This window comes from Physella acuta, unplaced genomic scaffold (assembly GCF_028476545.2).
Source record: "Physella acuta isolate Inbredline_101_S28 unplaced genomic scaffold, ASM2847654v3 ptg001462l, whole genome shotgun sequence".
Lineage (NCBI taxonomy): Eukaryota > Metazoa > Mollusca > Gastropoda > Physidae > Physella > Physella acuta.
In genome coordinates, this window is record NW_026732977.1 from 57501 (window position 1) to 72836 (window position 15336).

The following is a 15336-nucleotide window of genomic DNA, read 5'->3' on the forward strand; positions in this document are numbered from 1 at the left end:
TTACTCGTTGTAGAACCAAAGTCATCAGAAATTTACAAGACTCATAAGACAAAGGTGAATAAAAACATCGAACTCCAGAAATGTGCATGAAAAAATCAATGGATATATATATATATATATATATATATATATATATATATATATATATATATATATATATATATATATATATCTTGCGGTGGCATTTGTAATCAGAAAATAACGGGAAGAACTAAACTGTTGGTGTGGGAATGGTTCCTGAAAGCGTCGCTTATTTCGTACACACCCCAACAGTCGGATAATGTTTAGTATAAGGCCTCGTGTACATACTATTAGTAAAAAAAAAAAAGTAAAGTTTCCCTTTCAAACCTGACGGTCTATGGGGCAAGTGAAGTAGAGTTCACATACTATTAGTTTTACTAATTATATTCAGTTGAAATTGGAAAAAAAAATGTTAATGTAGTATAAAGGCTCGTATATTTATTAAATTTATTCAGCGGAATTTTGAAGAAAAAAAAAAGAAAATGTAGTATAAGGGCTCGTATATTTATTAAATTTATCAGCGGAAATTTGAAACAAAGAAAGAAAATGTAAAATAAGGGTTCGTATATTTATAAAATTTATTCAGCGGAAATTTGAAACAAAAAAAGAATATGTAGTATAAGGGCCCGTATATTTATTAAATTTATTCAGTAGAAATGTGGAAAAAAATCAAATCAAATGCCGTGTTACATACACATCTTCAAGTTTGACATTGCTTTATACAATGCACCTACCCCATATGTATGGCTTTATTTTAACATTGTTATACAATGCACCTACCCCATATGTATGGCTTGATTTTAACATTGTTATACAATGCACCTACCCCATATGTATGGCTTGATTTTAACATCGTTAGACAATGGACACACCCCGGGGGAGTTGGAGTCATAGATGGATGTACTACGGCATTAGATGAAGAGATCAGGGTTTGCCGCTCGGTATAAAGTAAAGTTTCCTTTTTCACCTAGCGATTCATAGGGCAGATGAAGTAGAGTTAACAAGTTTCTTTGCCTAGGCATATGATGCAATGGTGTGGTCAGCACTATGCCCAGGTGCCTTTTCCTTTCCCGTCAACGCAAGTTAGATACCCATCAGAGCTGGCTGGAGTCAGTGACGTCATACAGTCACAAGCCCGAACCGAGATTCGAACTCGAGACCATCGGTCTACTATTCGTCCATCTATATCGGTATAGTCAAAGAAAATGCCGAGTATTTTTTTTTTTGCCATCTTTGATTCCGAAACACAGTTGGTAATCCTATCGCCTAAAGGGTTCCACTCCTGTTCGGTGTAGAAGTTTTTATCTCCTGGGTGGGTTGCTATCCCCCAACTGTCCGGGGGTTCGAATCCATGAGCTCTCCTACTCGACACCCGACCACGGCGTCCCACTTACAATACTTTAATAAATGATAAACTACACTAAACCACTTTGGATTCATACTAAGTCGATTGTATATAAAACGTATATTGTTGTGTTCTAGGGATCACACACGCAATACATGAATGGGGTCACACACAATACAGGCCTGGGGTCACACACACACATACAATACACACACACACACGCGCAATACACCCCAATTTCTGGGGCCGACCATCAGTGTTTGCGAAATCGCTTGGAAATATTGGGCTTACAGGCATACATAGAGAAATCTATAGGCCTACTGGCAGAAGTGCATTTAGATACTTCGACTCTGTCAATTTAAACCCAAAATGTTTAGAGCAACTATGGACTATGTAGCCTACTTTTGTGTTTGATTCGAAATAGTTCATTGATTAATTTATTTTATTTTTAAATTCCTTATTAATTTTAAAATAAAATTGGGGGTCCCTATGTAATATCGTTAATATAAAATACTAAACTTGTCGTCACACCTACCTGTATGAGTCGTTCGAAAAATTTCACATTATGATTGAACGGCCGTTTATTTTTTAGTTTGCTAATTATAAAACTTAATTTTGTTAGGTTTTCGTCATCCTCAATGTAATAAGGTTGTGAATTTGATAACATTTAATTGAAAAGCAGGCTTAATATTTTATTAGAATAATTATAATTTTAAAAAAATAATTATTTTAATACTGACCAGCGCTAGCAGGAGAAGCAGACGTAAGTCCATCTTGCCCCTCTCCACTCCTCGCTATCATCAGCTGCTTTGATAATCTGGTTGTATAAGTCCGGCCCAGCTGCCGTAAACCACCCCCAGTGACAGGGGCCCACACCAAAGCTGTTGCCCGCCAGGGGAGGCTCCACCAACATTTGGATCAGGTGGGAAACGGCAGGTCCGAAAACAAAATTTTAACTCATTTTTTTTTAGCCTCGTCCTTAATCAAATCAGCAAAAGTTTTTTTTTACTCATACTTCACGGGTAAGTAAACACATTTTTAAAATCGTTTTTAACTGAGGTCTGAGGTTATACTCTTGAACAGTGTTTCTTTCAGACATTTTTTCTCCTGGGGTGGGGGGAGGGTGCACATACATTTCTGGGCTTGGATTGGAACAAGGCATCCCTACATTTTCCTCTTTTCTGCAACACGGCTTGCAGATCGTTGTTCCAGACAATTTTTTTACACCCCCCCCCCCCTTCCTGGCTCTCCTGTTCTCATCCTTTATTAGGTATTATTCCAACAGAATTCGACAGTAGAATTAGGGGTCTTTTATAAATGACGTCCCGTTTTTATACCATTTACTACCCCCCCCCTGTCCCTCGCCCGTTACATTCCGTAACACACCGTTACAAAAAGCCAGACCCCCTCCCCCCTAAAATGACTTCACACCTCGGTCTCAAACCCCCTCGCTCTTTCTTATGGACGACCCCTTAAATTAATTAAAACATGTCTTTTTCTTTTAAACAAACAGATGAACAATGAAGACGAACATAAAATGTTTCGTTTAGAGTTAGACCATCCTTCAACCTGCACTCCAAAACAAAAAAAAATCTTTAAAATAAAACGTCCAGCAGTCTTAAACATACCGACAGTCCAACTAGATACATTTTAAATTTTTGTGAACACGTGAACAATGTATTTTAATTTATAGAGCCCAACCACCACAAAACAAAGAGGGTTATATTCAAATTGCAGAGAATGCGTGGTCGATCATTCGATTTAATTTCTCGTCATATATTCAAGTTCCCGTGTAGGTTTATACAGCAATCAAAACTATGTGCACCATTATGTCTGATTTTTTTTCTTTTACTTTTTTTTCTACGAGCCCCTAGGCTACAAAAGTTTAAGTAACGACACTTACATTAGATAACGATTGCATGGGCTGACTTTTAATTATGGTTTTTAATTACTAGAGTGTCACTTGGCTTTGAAAATTGGGTGGTCAAGACTAATTTATTATGGGACAACGCTTGGTTTCACCTCACCAAATCAATCAGGCTATCGATTTTAGTACTTTTTAAATTAGCCAAAGAATGCACACACACACAAAATTGTTACCGAAACTAACAACAACAACAAAATTGATGAGCACCATCACAGTTCGCGATATTTTGTTATGTTTCATCTCACTTTTAACAATACTATCAGATTTAATTTGATAAATACTTCATTGTCATTATACAAAACTCTGAATAGTCTGAAGCTGAATTATTTCCGTGATTTTTTTTTTCTTCTTACGGAAGCCTTCCCTTTGCATGAAAGACGCCTGTCCGAATGCCGTTTTTCCCGAATGGACACTTGCCCGAATGGACACTTGACTGAATGCGACAAACGAACAAATAGACACTTGTCCGAATGCCGTTTTTCCCAAATGGAAACTTGCCCGAATGCCATTTTCCTGAATGGTCGCTTGCCCGAATGCCGTTTTTCCGGACACTTGCCCGAATGGACACTTGACTGAATGCGACAAAGGACCCAATGGATACTTGCCCGAATGCCATTTTCCCAAAAGGAAACCTGCCCGAATGCAGTTTTCCTGAATGGACACTTGTCCGAATGCCGTTTTCCTGAATGGACACTTGTCCGAATGCCGTTTTCCTGAAAGGAAACTTGCCCGAATGCTACACATGCCAGAATGAACACTTGACTGAATACGACAAAGGACCCAATGGATACTTGCCCAAACGGAAACTTGACTGAATGAGACAAACTACCTAATAGACACTTGTCCGAATGCCGTTTTTCCCAAATGGACACTTGCCTGAATGCCGTTTTTCCGGATACTTGCCCGAATGGACACTTGAATGAATGCGACAAAGAACCCAATGGACACTTGTCCGAATGCGGCAAGAAATTCGGAAACGAAGATGGAGATGTTGAGGATGCTGGTAACGTATACCAGACAAGGCATATCAAGGAATCCACAGAGATCAAAGGGAAGAGAGAAACACGAGGACAGAAAAGTCTAAAACAATCAAAATTGTGAGAAAAATAGAGAAAAAAAAAAAAGCAAGGGTCAGAAAATCATGGGAGGATGTTGTAAATGGGGCACTGGGGGATGAATAGGGCCAAAAGAAAAAAAGATTGGCTATAAACTTCATGTGCTAGATAGAACATGTTTCATTTACTGAGTACTTACAATAAGTTACAAACAGATGCAGATCTAGGGGAAGCTAGACCTTACATCCTAATGGTAGATCTAGGGGAAGTAAAGGTCATTGACCTTACATACACAGACACACATAGATAGAAATAAAGGTCATTGACCTTACATCCTAAGGTAGTTCTAGGGGAAGTAAAGGTCACTGATAGACACACCTAGATGGAAATAAAGGTCACTGACCTTACATCCTACATCTAGTGGGAAGTAAAGATCACTAAATGAACATAACTAAAGCATGACAAAAGAGCTATAGTTTGCTCATGTTATTTGAGCTCAGAATTATCTGGACATAACTATCATGACAGATGAGCTCTGGTTTGAGGAACACAGGTTAGATCCCAATCCTAAGTTAGATCATAAATCACAGTCATCCTGTCAGATCATAAATCACAGTCATCCTAAGTCAGATCATAAATCACAGTCAAATTCCATAACACAGGCTCAAAATAAAAGCATCACTGGCTAAAACTCTTTATAAGTCACAGTGACAAAATACAAAAAATAACCAGAAATGAACACCAAATAACATTTAATCCTAGAATTCATCTTAAAAACAGAAAACACCCACTCAGGTTTACACAAATCATTCACGCAACACCAGTCTCTTCTCACGCTATATTTCATAATCCTTGACCAGGTAAAAGTGACTTATCGTCCTCTGTCTTTATAGAAATATCTGAGTCTGTGTGCTGTGTGTCTGTGAGCTCAGGGTTATCCCCACATGCTGCAGTCAGCCCCTCTACACCAGAGTCCTCTGGGACCGTGTCCACCTCAGTCTCTGTCTGACCAGCCACAGCGGCAGGAGAAGCGTGGGAGTCAGCGAGGGGTGTGTCGGCAGCTGCGATGTCCTCGCTGGGCCAGCTGGCCGGCTCCGGTGCTTTCCTCAGCTGCTCGTTCTCCTGCTGTAGACGAGCTATCTGGTCTCTGGCGTCCTTCAGTTGCTGCTGGAGCATGAGGATCATCCCCTGCATGCCCTCAACATCAACATCCAACTCACGAAGGAACTCATCCAATTCTGGGAAATAAACAGTTCATTTATAGTGTTTTTAAAAAGGAGGAAATTTCAATTGGAATATTTTTTAAAATAATAAACATAACTGAATAGTATATAGTAATATTAGAAACTAATACAACTGAAAAAAAAAATGAAAAAAAAAGAAGGCGAAAAACTATTTAATTGTTTAAACAAAAATTATTTCATAATCAGATAAATATATTTTAAACTAAAAAAATGGAAGGGTAACTAATTAAAACAAGATAATTAAGAAAAAAAGACTAGTTGCATGATATTATTATACATCCTGAAAATTTATCCACTTTGTTTACAGACTGCAACATTGGGATTTTTAGCTAAATTTGTTATAAATGCTATAGAAAAACAGTTTTTACAGCCAACATATTCTACAGCTCAATTGTCATTTTACCTTTTTGATTCTTTTTCATCTCAGTGACCAAAGCCTTGTGAAGAGCTATCTCCCCCTCAAGTCTGGCAGTGCGACCAGATGAGATCATCTTGCCCAGCTCACCATTTTCTTGTAACAGCACTCGACATCTTGCCATCAGCCGCATGCCTGTTTGGCTGTAGATAGTTCAACCTTATAACTGACTCCAGTCTTGGTAGAGCGATAACAGCCATATCTCAATGTCCATACAGTTGAGATACAATAAATAACTTAAACTTACCACTACAATGCTTAATATGTGGCTTCCAAATCTTTATTGTTTGTGTTTGGTAATATGAGTAGCATATTTAAAATGTAATATAAAATTTAAATCACGTATTAAGTAACTTTTTAATAAATAAGTAAAAAGGATTAATAAAATGTAGTTAAAAATGCTGACAATATGAAACTCAATATTTTCTATACTTTTTGTCATTTTTTGTTGTTGCTTTTTTTAATAAACCCAAATGTTTATTATAGAAATCTCACTTATGTTCACATAAATCTCAAGATTAAAAGAATTATCCATATACCTTTCCCGACTTGCACTACTAATCCACCCACCAAAACCCAACAATGTAAAGAATATATCTTCACCTGTCTGGTGTAAACCTGGCTTGCACTACTAATCCAGCCACCAAACTTAAACCCAACAATGTAAAGATGTATCTGGACTACTAATCCAGCCACCAAACCCCACCAATGTAAAGAATGTATCTTCACCTGTCTGGTGTAAACTTCCAGGCGCTAAGTTCATTTTGTTTCTGCTTGAGCTTCTCTTTGTGTTCATCCATCTCTTTAGCCATGCGCTGGAACACCAGGTTTATGGCAGGATCTAGCAGCATGGAGCGCAGCTGGGCTGTGTTTTGTGTTTGGGCCTGTTTCATTTCTTGAATTTGGTTCTAAAATAAATAAAACCACAATAATGTTTCAGAATTTTAAAAACATGTAAATAATCTAAATCAAATAAAGCAGTATAAAATTTTGCAAAAATGCAGAATATGAAATCAACACAAATCACCAGATAAGATATCTCTTTTCTATGCTCTTTTCTATGTAGTTTTTTTTTCTTTAATTTGATCATTGTTTCAGACAAGGTTTTTTACAATTTGAAGATCTTGCCAAGATGCTTGTTTATATTAACCTTTTTGAACATTTACACATTTTTAATGATACTATGCTACTAAAATATCTCATTATTGGTCAATAAATTGTTGCATTTTTGTTGTGATTGTCAAAACTGACATACAGTACTCATCAATTTCTCTAAGGGAAATAACTCACCATACAGTCTTGAAGTTCTTGCTCCTTGTTGGTTAACCTCATGACTAAAGTGTGTTCCCTCCTAGCTGTATCCATGTGAACACCTTTATTTTTAATATCCTCATCTTTATTTTCATCTTCATCTAAACATAGAAGATTTAACCAATAGATAAAAAATATAAATAAACAAATCAGGTTGTTACAAACCCTTAGCAAATAAAAAATGTGGTTAATTTTGTCAACATTGGATAAGATTTTTTTTTACTAATGTGAGCAATCTGATGGCTTTTGCATTTGAGATCACTTCACATTTGTAATCAATGGTAAAATAAATACTAGTACATGTTTACATAAATATACTTCATTGAATTGCTTATATTCTATTTCTCTTTTCTCTCAAATGCAGAAACTGTCCTATAGCTGGGGTGTAGTTGAATGGGTAAATGTTTAAAAAATAAAACTTAAATATATCATAAAAATCAGATACCTTGATCTGAACGTTTTCTGTGTTTAGAGTGGAGAAAACTGTTCACATCATCATGATCTCTGTTCCTGATGAAGTAAGATGTAAAAAGACATACTTTAAAACTGGTATTATAGTTATTAAAAAAACGTGTTTGACAAAGAAAACATTGTTAAATAAGAAATATCTAGAAAAAAAGGCAAAAGACTGCTGGTGTAAGCTTTAACCAAACAGTTTAACTTAAAAAAATGTATCTTATCTTTCAAATGTGACTATTATACCACCTAGATCCTAATTCTTAAAACTTTTGATCATGTGCTAAGATAATGATCATATTAATTGCAATTACTGATGATAAAAATGGATTTTCATGATTTTAAATTGTCCCTAATAAGAAAAAGTATCTGATCTTTATCCGTCTGTAAACTGTAGTTAGTATGCACATTTAAACATTTACTTGTATTTATCAAAACGATCCTCTTTTTCAGATCCATCTTCAAAATCAAGTCGAGGCTGAAACAAAGTTATTTTAATTATAGATGAAAATAGGATCATGTCATTTTTTTATGTTGGACATAAAAGCAATACAAGCCATGTAATAAGACAGTTGAGATTTTTAAAAATGTGATAAAAGTGAGTTACTAAGCATGAAGCTAACAATATTCAACAACAAATTGGCTGGTCATTAACTTACCCTTTTAGGTGATAAAGAAGCCTCAGACATTCTGCTGACCCTAAAAATTATAAAAATACAAGATAGCCAATTAGTTAACAGTTTAAATTAAAGCATATTACACTGAAAGTTTACTTTTTTCAAAGTTTGCCTATCATGTTGATTCAATTGGATAAAGTACAAAACTCATTATTGCAAAAAGGTTTAAGTTTGTATTGCTACATATACAAGTATCTTGCATACTATAATTTACTATAAAATACTTATATGAACTCACAATGACGCCAAAGCCACCATAATCTCAAATAGCAATTGCTCAAGCTATGACTATGCTGATAATTATAAATTAAATTAAAGTCGATGTGAAATCACTGTGAACCCTCCACCATGTAGGGATTTTTCTCCTGTTGACGATCACACTTGTGACACAGACTAAACTACTGTCCTAATCACCTAGATCTATATGCTTATTTATATTTTTTTTACCTTTTCTACTAATTGAACACACACATTCATAAAAAATAGCTTAAGCTAAGAAGTAGATCTAGAACTAGGCTAGTTAAATCTCCTTAGCGTATTTTATTCGCCGCTTCACATTCACATCTGGTTGAGCATATTGTATTAATGTTTTTGTGTGTTTCTGTTTGTTTATAATAGGCCTAATTATTACTAGAGTGAAGTTCCACAACCGGTCACACATAGCGAACTCCCGACTTTCATCGGGCGCTATTTTGTAACCGTTTAACACAGAAACAAACCCAAAGTACTATATTACTCCTCTGCCTTTCTACTCTTAATATGTATCAATCATTTTATATTCCTACGCATTGAATTTGAGATATTCATGTTTTAGTGACGTGCTACTTGCGATATTTTTTTCCCGTCTTTATTTTTTCCTGCGGCCACCTGAACCGGCTTGCATAACGATCATGTTTTATACGTTTTAATCCTAGTTTAATAAATAAAATAAATATTTTACACTTTTAAACGTGTTGTTGATTGTATTATTAATTAATAGATTGCAAAACCAAATTAAAAACATGTTAATTAAATTAATTAACGACATTAAAAGTTGACCCAGTGATGACTCAAGGGACGCAACTATAATAATCATAACAAAGGGATGTAACAACCACTAACAAGACATAACGTAACATTTGCTTAGATATGCTTGTATGTAGAGACACAAACTAGATTTAGAAGAAGTAGATGATCGAAATAATTTAAAACAGCAGAAAAAAAAAAGAAATTATACAGATTCTAGGCTTAGCTTGAAATATAGAGCATCTAGAATTAGGCTAGTCTAGCTCAAGTCATTAGTTACGCAGCGAGGTGAAACCACCCAAATCGTTACCCAAGCTGCGGCCACCCCTATTCACCTATCAGGTTGCTTTATTAGCCTTATCTATCGTATGTACAGTGTCCCGCACATATTGTAGAAGCTATTTATAGTTAACCTAGTTATAAAAAGCTTTGATTGGTTGGTTTTATTCATCTCATCCGGGACCTAGTGTTTTTCATAGGGGGAACTAGAATCGCCTACGACGTCATACCTCGAAACTTATAAATTTAAAAACTCGACTTCCAGAAGGAGAAAAACAAAAGAATTTGACCTGTATATATTTAGAAATGGACAGGTTTACAGCAGATATCGGTAGTTTCGTATAAAACATCAAAACAAATATTGTACGAAGTAATAGTACAAAGCGATAAACAGGCGATGGTCGCACCCGGGTTTTAACTGCGCGTGGAACTTTACTCTAGATGATACTCTAGATCTAATTAAAATAAAAATATGCTCAACAGGAGCCTGGAGGGGAGGTGAACGTGCGTGAAGCGGCTAAAATAATTTTAAATAAAGGTAACGCGGTTATGCCAGTTCAAACGGTCCTCAAAAATCAAACGGAGTTTTACAAAAATCAGAAAATGTTTAGTTACTTTTTTTAGTTAGCTCTAATAATAAACTCTAATTGTACTTAAAATTAGCAGATCGAGACCGATATTTTAATTTTTTTTCAATTTAGGCTTGGATCTAATTCTAGATCTAGATCTAATAATTTTATTAGTCTACTTACCAACTTTTTTCTAGATACTTTACCTAGTCTAGTTAGAAAACGATTTGGCTAGAGTTGTTTATTTTTGTCGATCGGCGGCTTCCGGAAAGTTTAAAAAGTGTGATCGGCATTTTCAATTTAAAATGTTTTTGGGCCTTAAATGAATCTAATTATTCTAACAAGCTTAGGGATCGTGCAAATACATAGATCTAGATTCTAGATCTATTTAGTTTTAGGCCCATTAAAATTTTAATTGAAAATTAGGACGTTGGGGACCAATGAGCGGGAAAAAGTCACAGAAATAAAATAAAAAAGTTACCTAGAAAAAATGGTCAGTTTTTGTTAGGAAAAAATCTCAGAAAAAGTGACAAATATCTTTAAAGAAATATTTTGATTGACTTCATGAGAATTGTAAATAATAGTTGGTGTTTATTAATATGGGTGGTGTTTTTATTAGCATATTTATAAACTTTAAAAGCATTATGATTATCAGACTTCAAAGAAATAACTTACATAACAGCCTCAAAATTTTATTACAAGGGTCATCCATAAATCACGTCACGTTTTTTTTTACGATTTTTACCACCTCCTTCCCTCTGTCACACATTATCACAAAAAGCCAGAAAATGACATCACGCCTCAGGCTATAACCCCACAACCCCCCCCCCTCCCCCTCCTCCCTCAAAATTGCAAAAAAAAAACGTCGATTTTTTTTCTCTCTTTAAATCCTGACTGAGTATTTTAATCATTTTCTACCTAAAACTCAAAATTACAGCTAAAATTCATTTCCTAACATTACTCATCGTCTACGTTTTCAATATAAACTATTGAAAAGTTTTATAATATTTAGGTACAAAATGTGTACGCCAATTGTGTAACATGCTCATCGAGCCATTCCAAATATGTGCACGGTAATTAATACCAAAAATATAATGTAAACGGGCTAAAATTAAACAAGATTCTAGATCTACAATATTTTGTTTTCTTGTTTTAACCAACACAATTTGACGCAGATCAGATTTAATTTTATGTACAGCTCGAAAAATAAACGAGATTAAGGGTAGACCGCTAGACCTAATGTAGGCTGCCAATGCGCAACAATTTGATTCAATTTATTCTGAGCCCCCCCCCCCCCGCTCTTCCACCACTTTTTCTACAAACACACGACCGATTCCCCCCCCCCCCCCCCCCAAATAATTCTGTCTAAGTATATTAGGGGAAAAAACTTTTTAAAAATATTTTCAATATTTGTTTAAAAAACATTGGCCTATCAGATCCCCCATCTCCGACGTAGCACATCCCCATACATGTTATAGATTCTAGTACATATAATAATAGTATTAGGCCTATTAATCCTTTTATTTTAAAAAAACAAGTATCGTTATAAGTATGTTTAAGTACTTTGCGATGCGCAATAATCTTTTCGGTGTTTAGTAACTAGTTGAAGTAAAGTACTGTCGGCTGTCGGCCTAACTCGTTGTTCATGAACTTTAACCTCTGAATTCAAGGACGGACAAAAACAACAATGTTGTCAACAGCTTCACACGTATTAAAAAGGTATCATTTCAATTTAATAATAAATACTGTTTGTATTTCCCCCCAAAAACAATCATTTTTAAGTAGGCTAAGAATCTATATATGTGTTCAGTACCTATAGATTAGTACCTTATATAACTTTCTATAAAAGTACTTTATAATAAAATAAATCTAACACTAAACTCTAAGTCTAAACTAACTAATAACTAAACTACACACTAGCTACTGAACTGAGACTACAGACAGTGGTAGATCTAGTGAGTAACACTAAATTCACTAACAGTTTTAGAATCTAGTTTTCAAATGTTTCTTGACTCATCTTAAATCTCACTTAAAACCATCCCTACCCTACCCTGTCTCAAGTGTCTCCCAATTTTATATTTTGCCAATAGTTGTTTATTTTGTCAGGGTATTTTGTCAGTGTTATTACTAAAAATATGCTATTTTAATTTTTGTAGGCCTATTCAATATAATTTATAATAATATATATCATATATTTATAAGATTAGGCCTAACTGTAATATATATTAATAATATAAAGTACAACATAGCTTTATAATGATTTTTGCAGATGCCTACAGACATCAGCCACTCGACTGAAACACTCACTGCCAGACTTAAAGTATGATTTCAATGCACTGGAGCCCTACATCTCAGCTGATATTATGAAACTCCATTATGAAAAACATCATCAGGCCTATGTTACCAACCTGAATGTTGCTGAAGAGAAGCTCAATGAAGCTGTTGCCAAAGGTAACTTGAATTGGTCTACCTGTGTTCGGAGTTTCTTCCAGGCATCTCTTCACCCCCCCTTCCCCCCCCCCGAAAAATTTCTGCCTCCCCCCGAACTAAATGAAATTTATATAATTTCTAAAGAAAATATATACTTTTGACAGTGGCCGCCGCCGCCGCCCCCCCCCCCCCCCCCCGGGAGAAAAAAGTTTAGAAGAAACACCGCCTTTGTTGTCCAGGATCAATGTAAACTTTTGATCTGTTTTGAGTTTAGTCAACAGCTTATAGATCTAAATCCCTTCATATATTTTCTCAGCATCATTCATATATGCTGGCTGTGTCCCCATTGATATTTTTTTACGTTATTTGGAATTTCATTCTGTATTAATGTTACCAAATATTGTACACATTAAAATTAAAATTTTAAATTCCATTTTTTACATTTGTATAATTTCTGGTATTTGTGTGTTTGTGAATATCTGCTGTCTTTGTCCTAACAGGAGATCTGAATACTGTCATTAGTCTTCAGCCAGCTCTCAGGTTCAACGGTGGAGGTCACATCAACCACACAATCTTCTGGTCCAACCTGAGCCCCAAGGGAGGCGGCGAGCCCTCAGGCGACCTCATGCAGCAGATTAAAGACGATTTCACCACTTTTGAGCGGATGAAGAAAGAACTTGTGGCCGCCTCTGTAGGTATCCAAGGCTCGGGCTGGGGATGGCTGGGCTACAGTCCAACAAATGGACATCTTCGAATTGCTACCTGTGCCAATCAAGATCCCCTTTTTGCGACAACAGGTATCCATATTCGTTTTAAGTCAAATTAGGTGTAACATAAAACTTAAAATACCTTCATTTGTAAGTCACTGTTCCATGGTACAGTGTGTCTGGCCTATCATTACAAAGCAGTATTCATTACAATTAAGTAGTTTACTGGTCGCTATTGTATCAGATTATTTGCTTATTTAAAGTTCATGTAAGTGTATTGGCTGTGGAAAAGCTGTGATAAGCTGTTGTTAGAAAGTCTTATTTTATTAGCCTATTTTTAATAAAAACGTTGGCTAACTTTTCCAGCATCTAAAAATATAAAATGTATTATCTTAAAACTAAATTATAACAGTCTTATTGCAGTTTTTCTCTAATCAAAATGTTCATGGTGAATTAAGTAGGAGGTGTATTGGGGAAAAAAATAAAAAACACATCTTAGATTCTAGCAATAAATGTATGATGTCTTAGTGAAATAGTTTGAATTTTGTTTCAGGTTTGATTCCTATTTTTGGCATTGATGTGTGGGAACATGCTTATTACCTGCAGTATAAAAATGTGCGAGCTGACTACGTGAATGCAATCTTCAATGTGGCCAACTGGGCCGATGTTTCTAATAGATTGGCCAAGGCCAGGATGAACTAGAGTCCTGAGATAATATCTCTGAATGCTCACTTTTCTAAAAGAGTAGACTAAAAGTTTGAAAGAATTTTGACAGTCCTTGTCAAATAAGGGGTTCTCACTTTGTGCATCATGCAACAAGTTGTTTCAGTGGGGATAAGAATACTGCCTGCTGGTGATAACTTTATATTACTAGTTATAATTTAAACTAGTTATGTAAAGTTATTATCATGATTTTACATTGTAAAGTGCTCCACATGATGGGTGTTATGATATTAACGTTTATGCAATAAGTTAGTAAACAGAAAGGTGTTTTGTTTACAATTTAAGTAGATGAAAGGTGTAGGGATGTTATGTGAATTTTTCTTTGAGGGCAGTGATACTATTGTGTCATTGTTTAGGAATGATTTAGTACACTGTGTCAGTTGTCTGACCACTAAGTCTCTGCATCTTATTCATTATTTTTTTATTGCTTGACAGATGACTTTATTAAAGTTTAACTGTTGGATAAACTTGTAATTTTATTTCTTTTTCTTTTTGTAGAGGACTAAAACTAATTACTACTGCTAAAGTATTTGTAAATTTACTTTTTGTAGTTTTGATTGCAAGAAGGAGGACTTCTTAACATTTTTCTTTTGTGGTAATGTTATGGATTTTCTTCTGTTAAAAGTGTAACCTTAAATAAAAAGAACCTACAAATATTTCTATCTTGTTGATAATTTATGTTCCCTAGAGATCAGCCTGTATAATCACTCTTAAGTTCTGAAATTTAAAATACTGGTAATGATAAAATTTTAAAGTAGTTCAATTTAAAGCTACATTAATTTAATTTAAATTTGTAAAAAAATTCATAGTATCATATAAACTTTAAAGCATAATTGAACCGTAATACTTTAAATATGAAAAAAAATACAGATCATAAGTTAGTTTGTACATTAAAAGTACACCACTCTCAAAATCATAGTCAATTTCTAGGTCTCTAATTGCAATCCTGTTTCATCATGGGAGTTAACTCCTCTAGAACAAATTTACGGCAGTGGGTGGGACTATATGGTCAAAGCCATCACATCCCGCATAACACCCTGATCTAGGGGCAAAGGGCTGGTGTGTGAAGTTCTGATTATATAATCATTTTTCACTTGCAGAGGTGATATAAACTCAATCTGCCCTTCAAGTCTGAAAAGGAACTTTTTCAGATGATAAGCCATCAGTTCTGT

General features: G+C 35.0%; 3 protein-coding genes across 4 annotated transcripts in view; 1 reads left to right on the top strand and 2 right to left on the bottom strand.

Annotated features, from left to right (window-relative positions):
* Positions 1-2220, bottom strand: part of LOC131928084 (serine/threonine-protein kinase PRP4 homolog) — a 4345-nt gene extending 2125 nt beyond the window's left edge. Inside the window, exon 1 of the mRNA XM_059283996.1 lies at positions 2107-2220. Coding sequence (XP_059139979.1) covers positions 2107-2139 — 33 coding nt within the window. The 5' untranslated portion in view covers positions 2140-2220. The remainder of the gene's footprint in view (positions 1-2106) is intronic.
* Positions 2221-5083: 2863 nt separating this feature from the next.
* LOC131928083 (pre-mRNA-splicing regulator WTAP) lies at positions 5084-10584 on the bottom strand. 2 transcript variants are annotated; one of them, XM_059283993.1, is made up of 8 exons: positions 10488-10584; positions 8434-8473; positions 8197-8252; positions 7764-7828; positions 7298-7419; positions 6737-6915; positions 5996-6150; positions 5084-5586 (listed from the first exon to the last, which is right to left on the bottom strand). In XM_059283993.1, the coding sequence occupies exons 2-8, from the start codon at positions 8461-8463 to the stop codon at positions 5192-5194; spliced, it is 1002 nt and encodes a 333-aa protein (XP_059139976.1). In that variant the 5' UTR covers positions 8464-8473; positions 10488-10584; the 3' UTR covers positions 5084-5191. The 2 variants fall into 2 exon arrangements, with proteins under 2 accessions (XP_059139976.1, XP_059139978.1); XM_059283995.1 differs by having other exon boundaries at positions 10511-10566.
* Positions 10585-11894: 1310 nt separating this feature from the next.
* LOC131928091 (superoxide dismutase [Mn], mitochondrial-like) lies at positions 11895-14820 on the top strand. Its single transcript, XM_059284007.1, has 4 exons — positions 11895-12023; positions 12574-12755; positions 13235-13531; positions 13995-14820. Exons 1-4 carry the CDS (start codon positions 11992-11994, stop codon positions 14141-14143), a joined length of 660 nt encoding a protein of 219 aa, XP_059139990.1. The 5' UTR covers positions 11895-11991; the 3' UTR covers positions 14144-14820.
* The last annotated feature ends 516 nt before the right edge of the window (positions 14821-15336 follow it).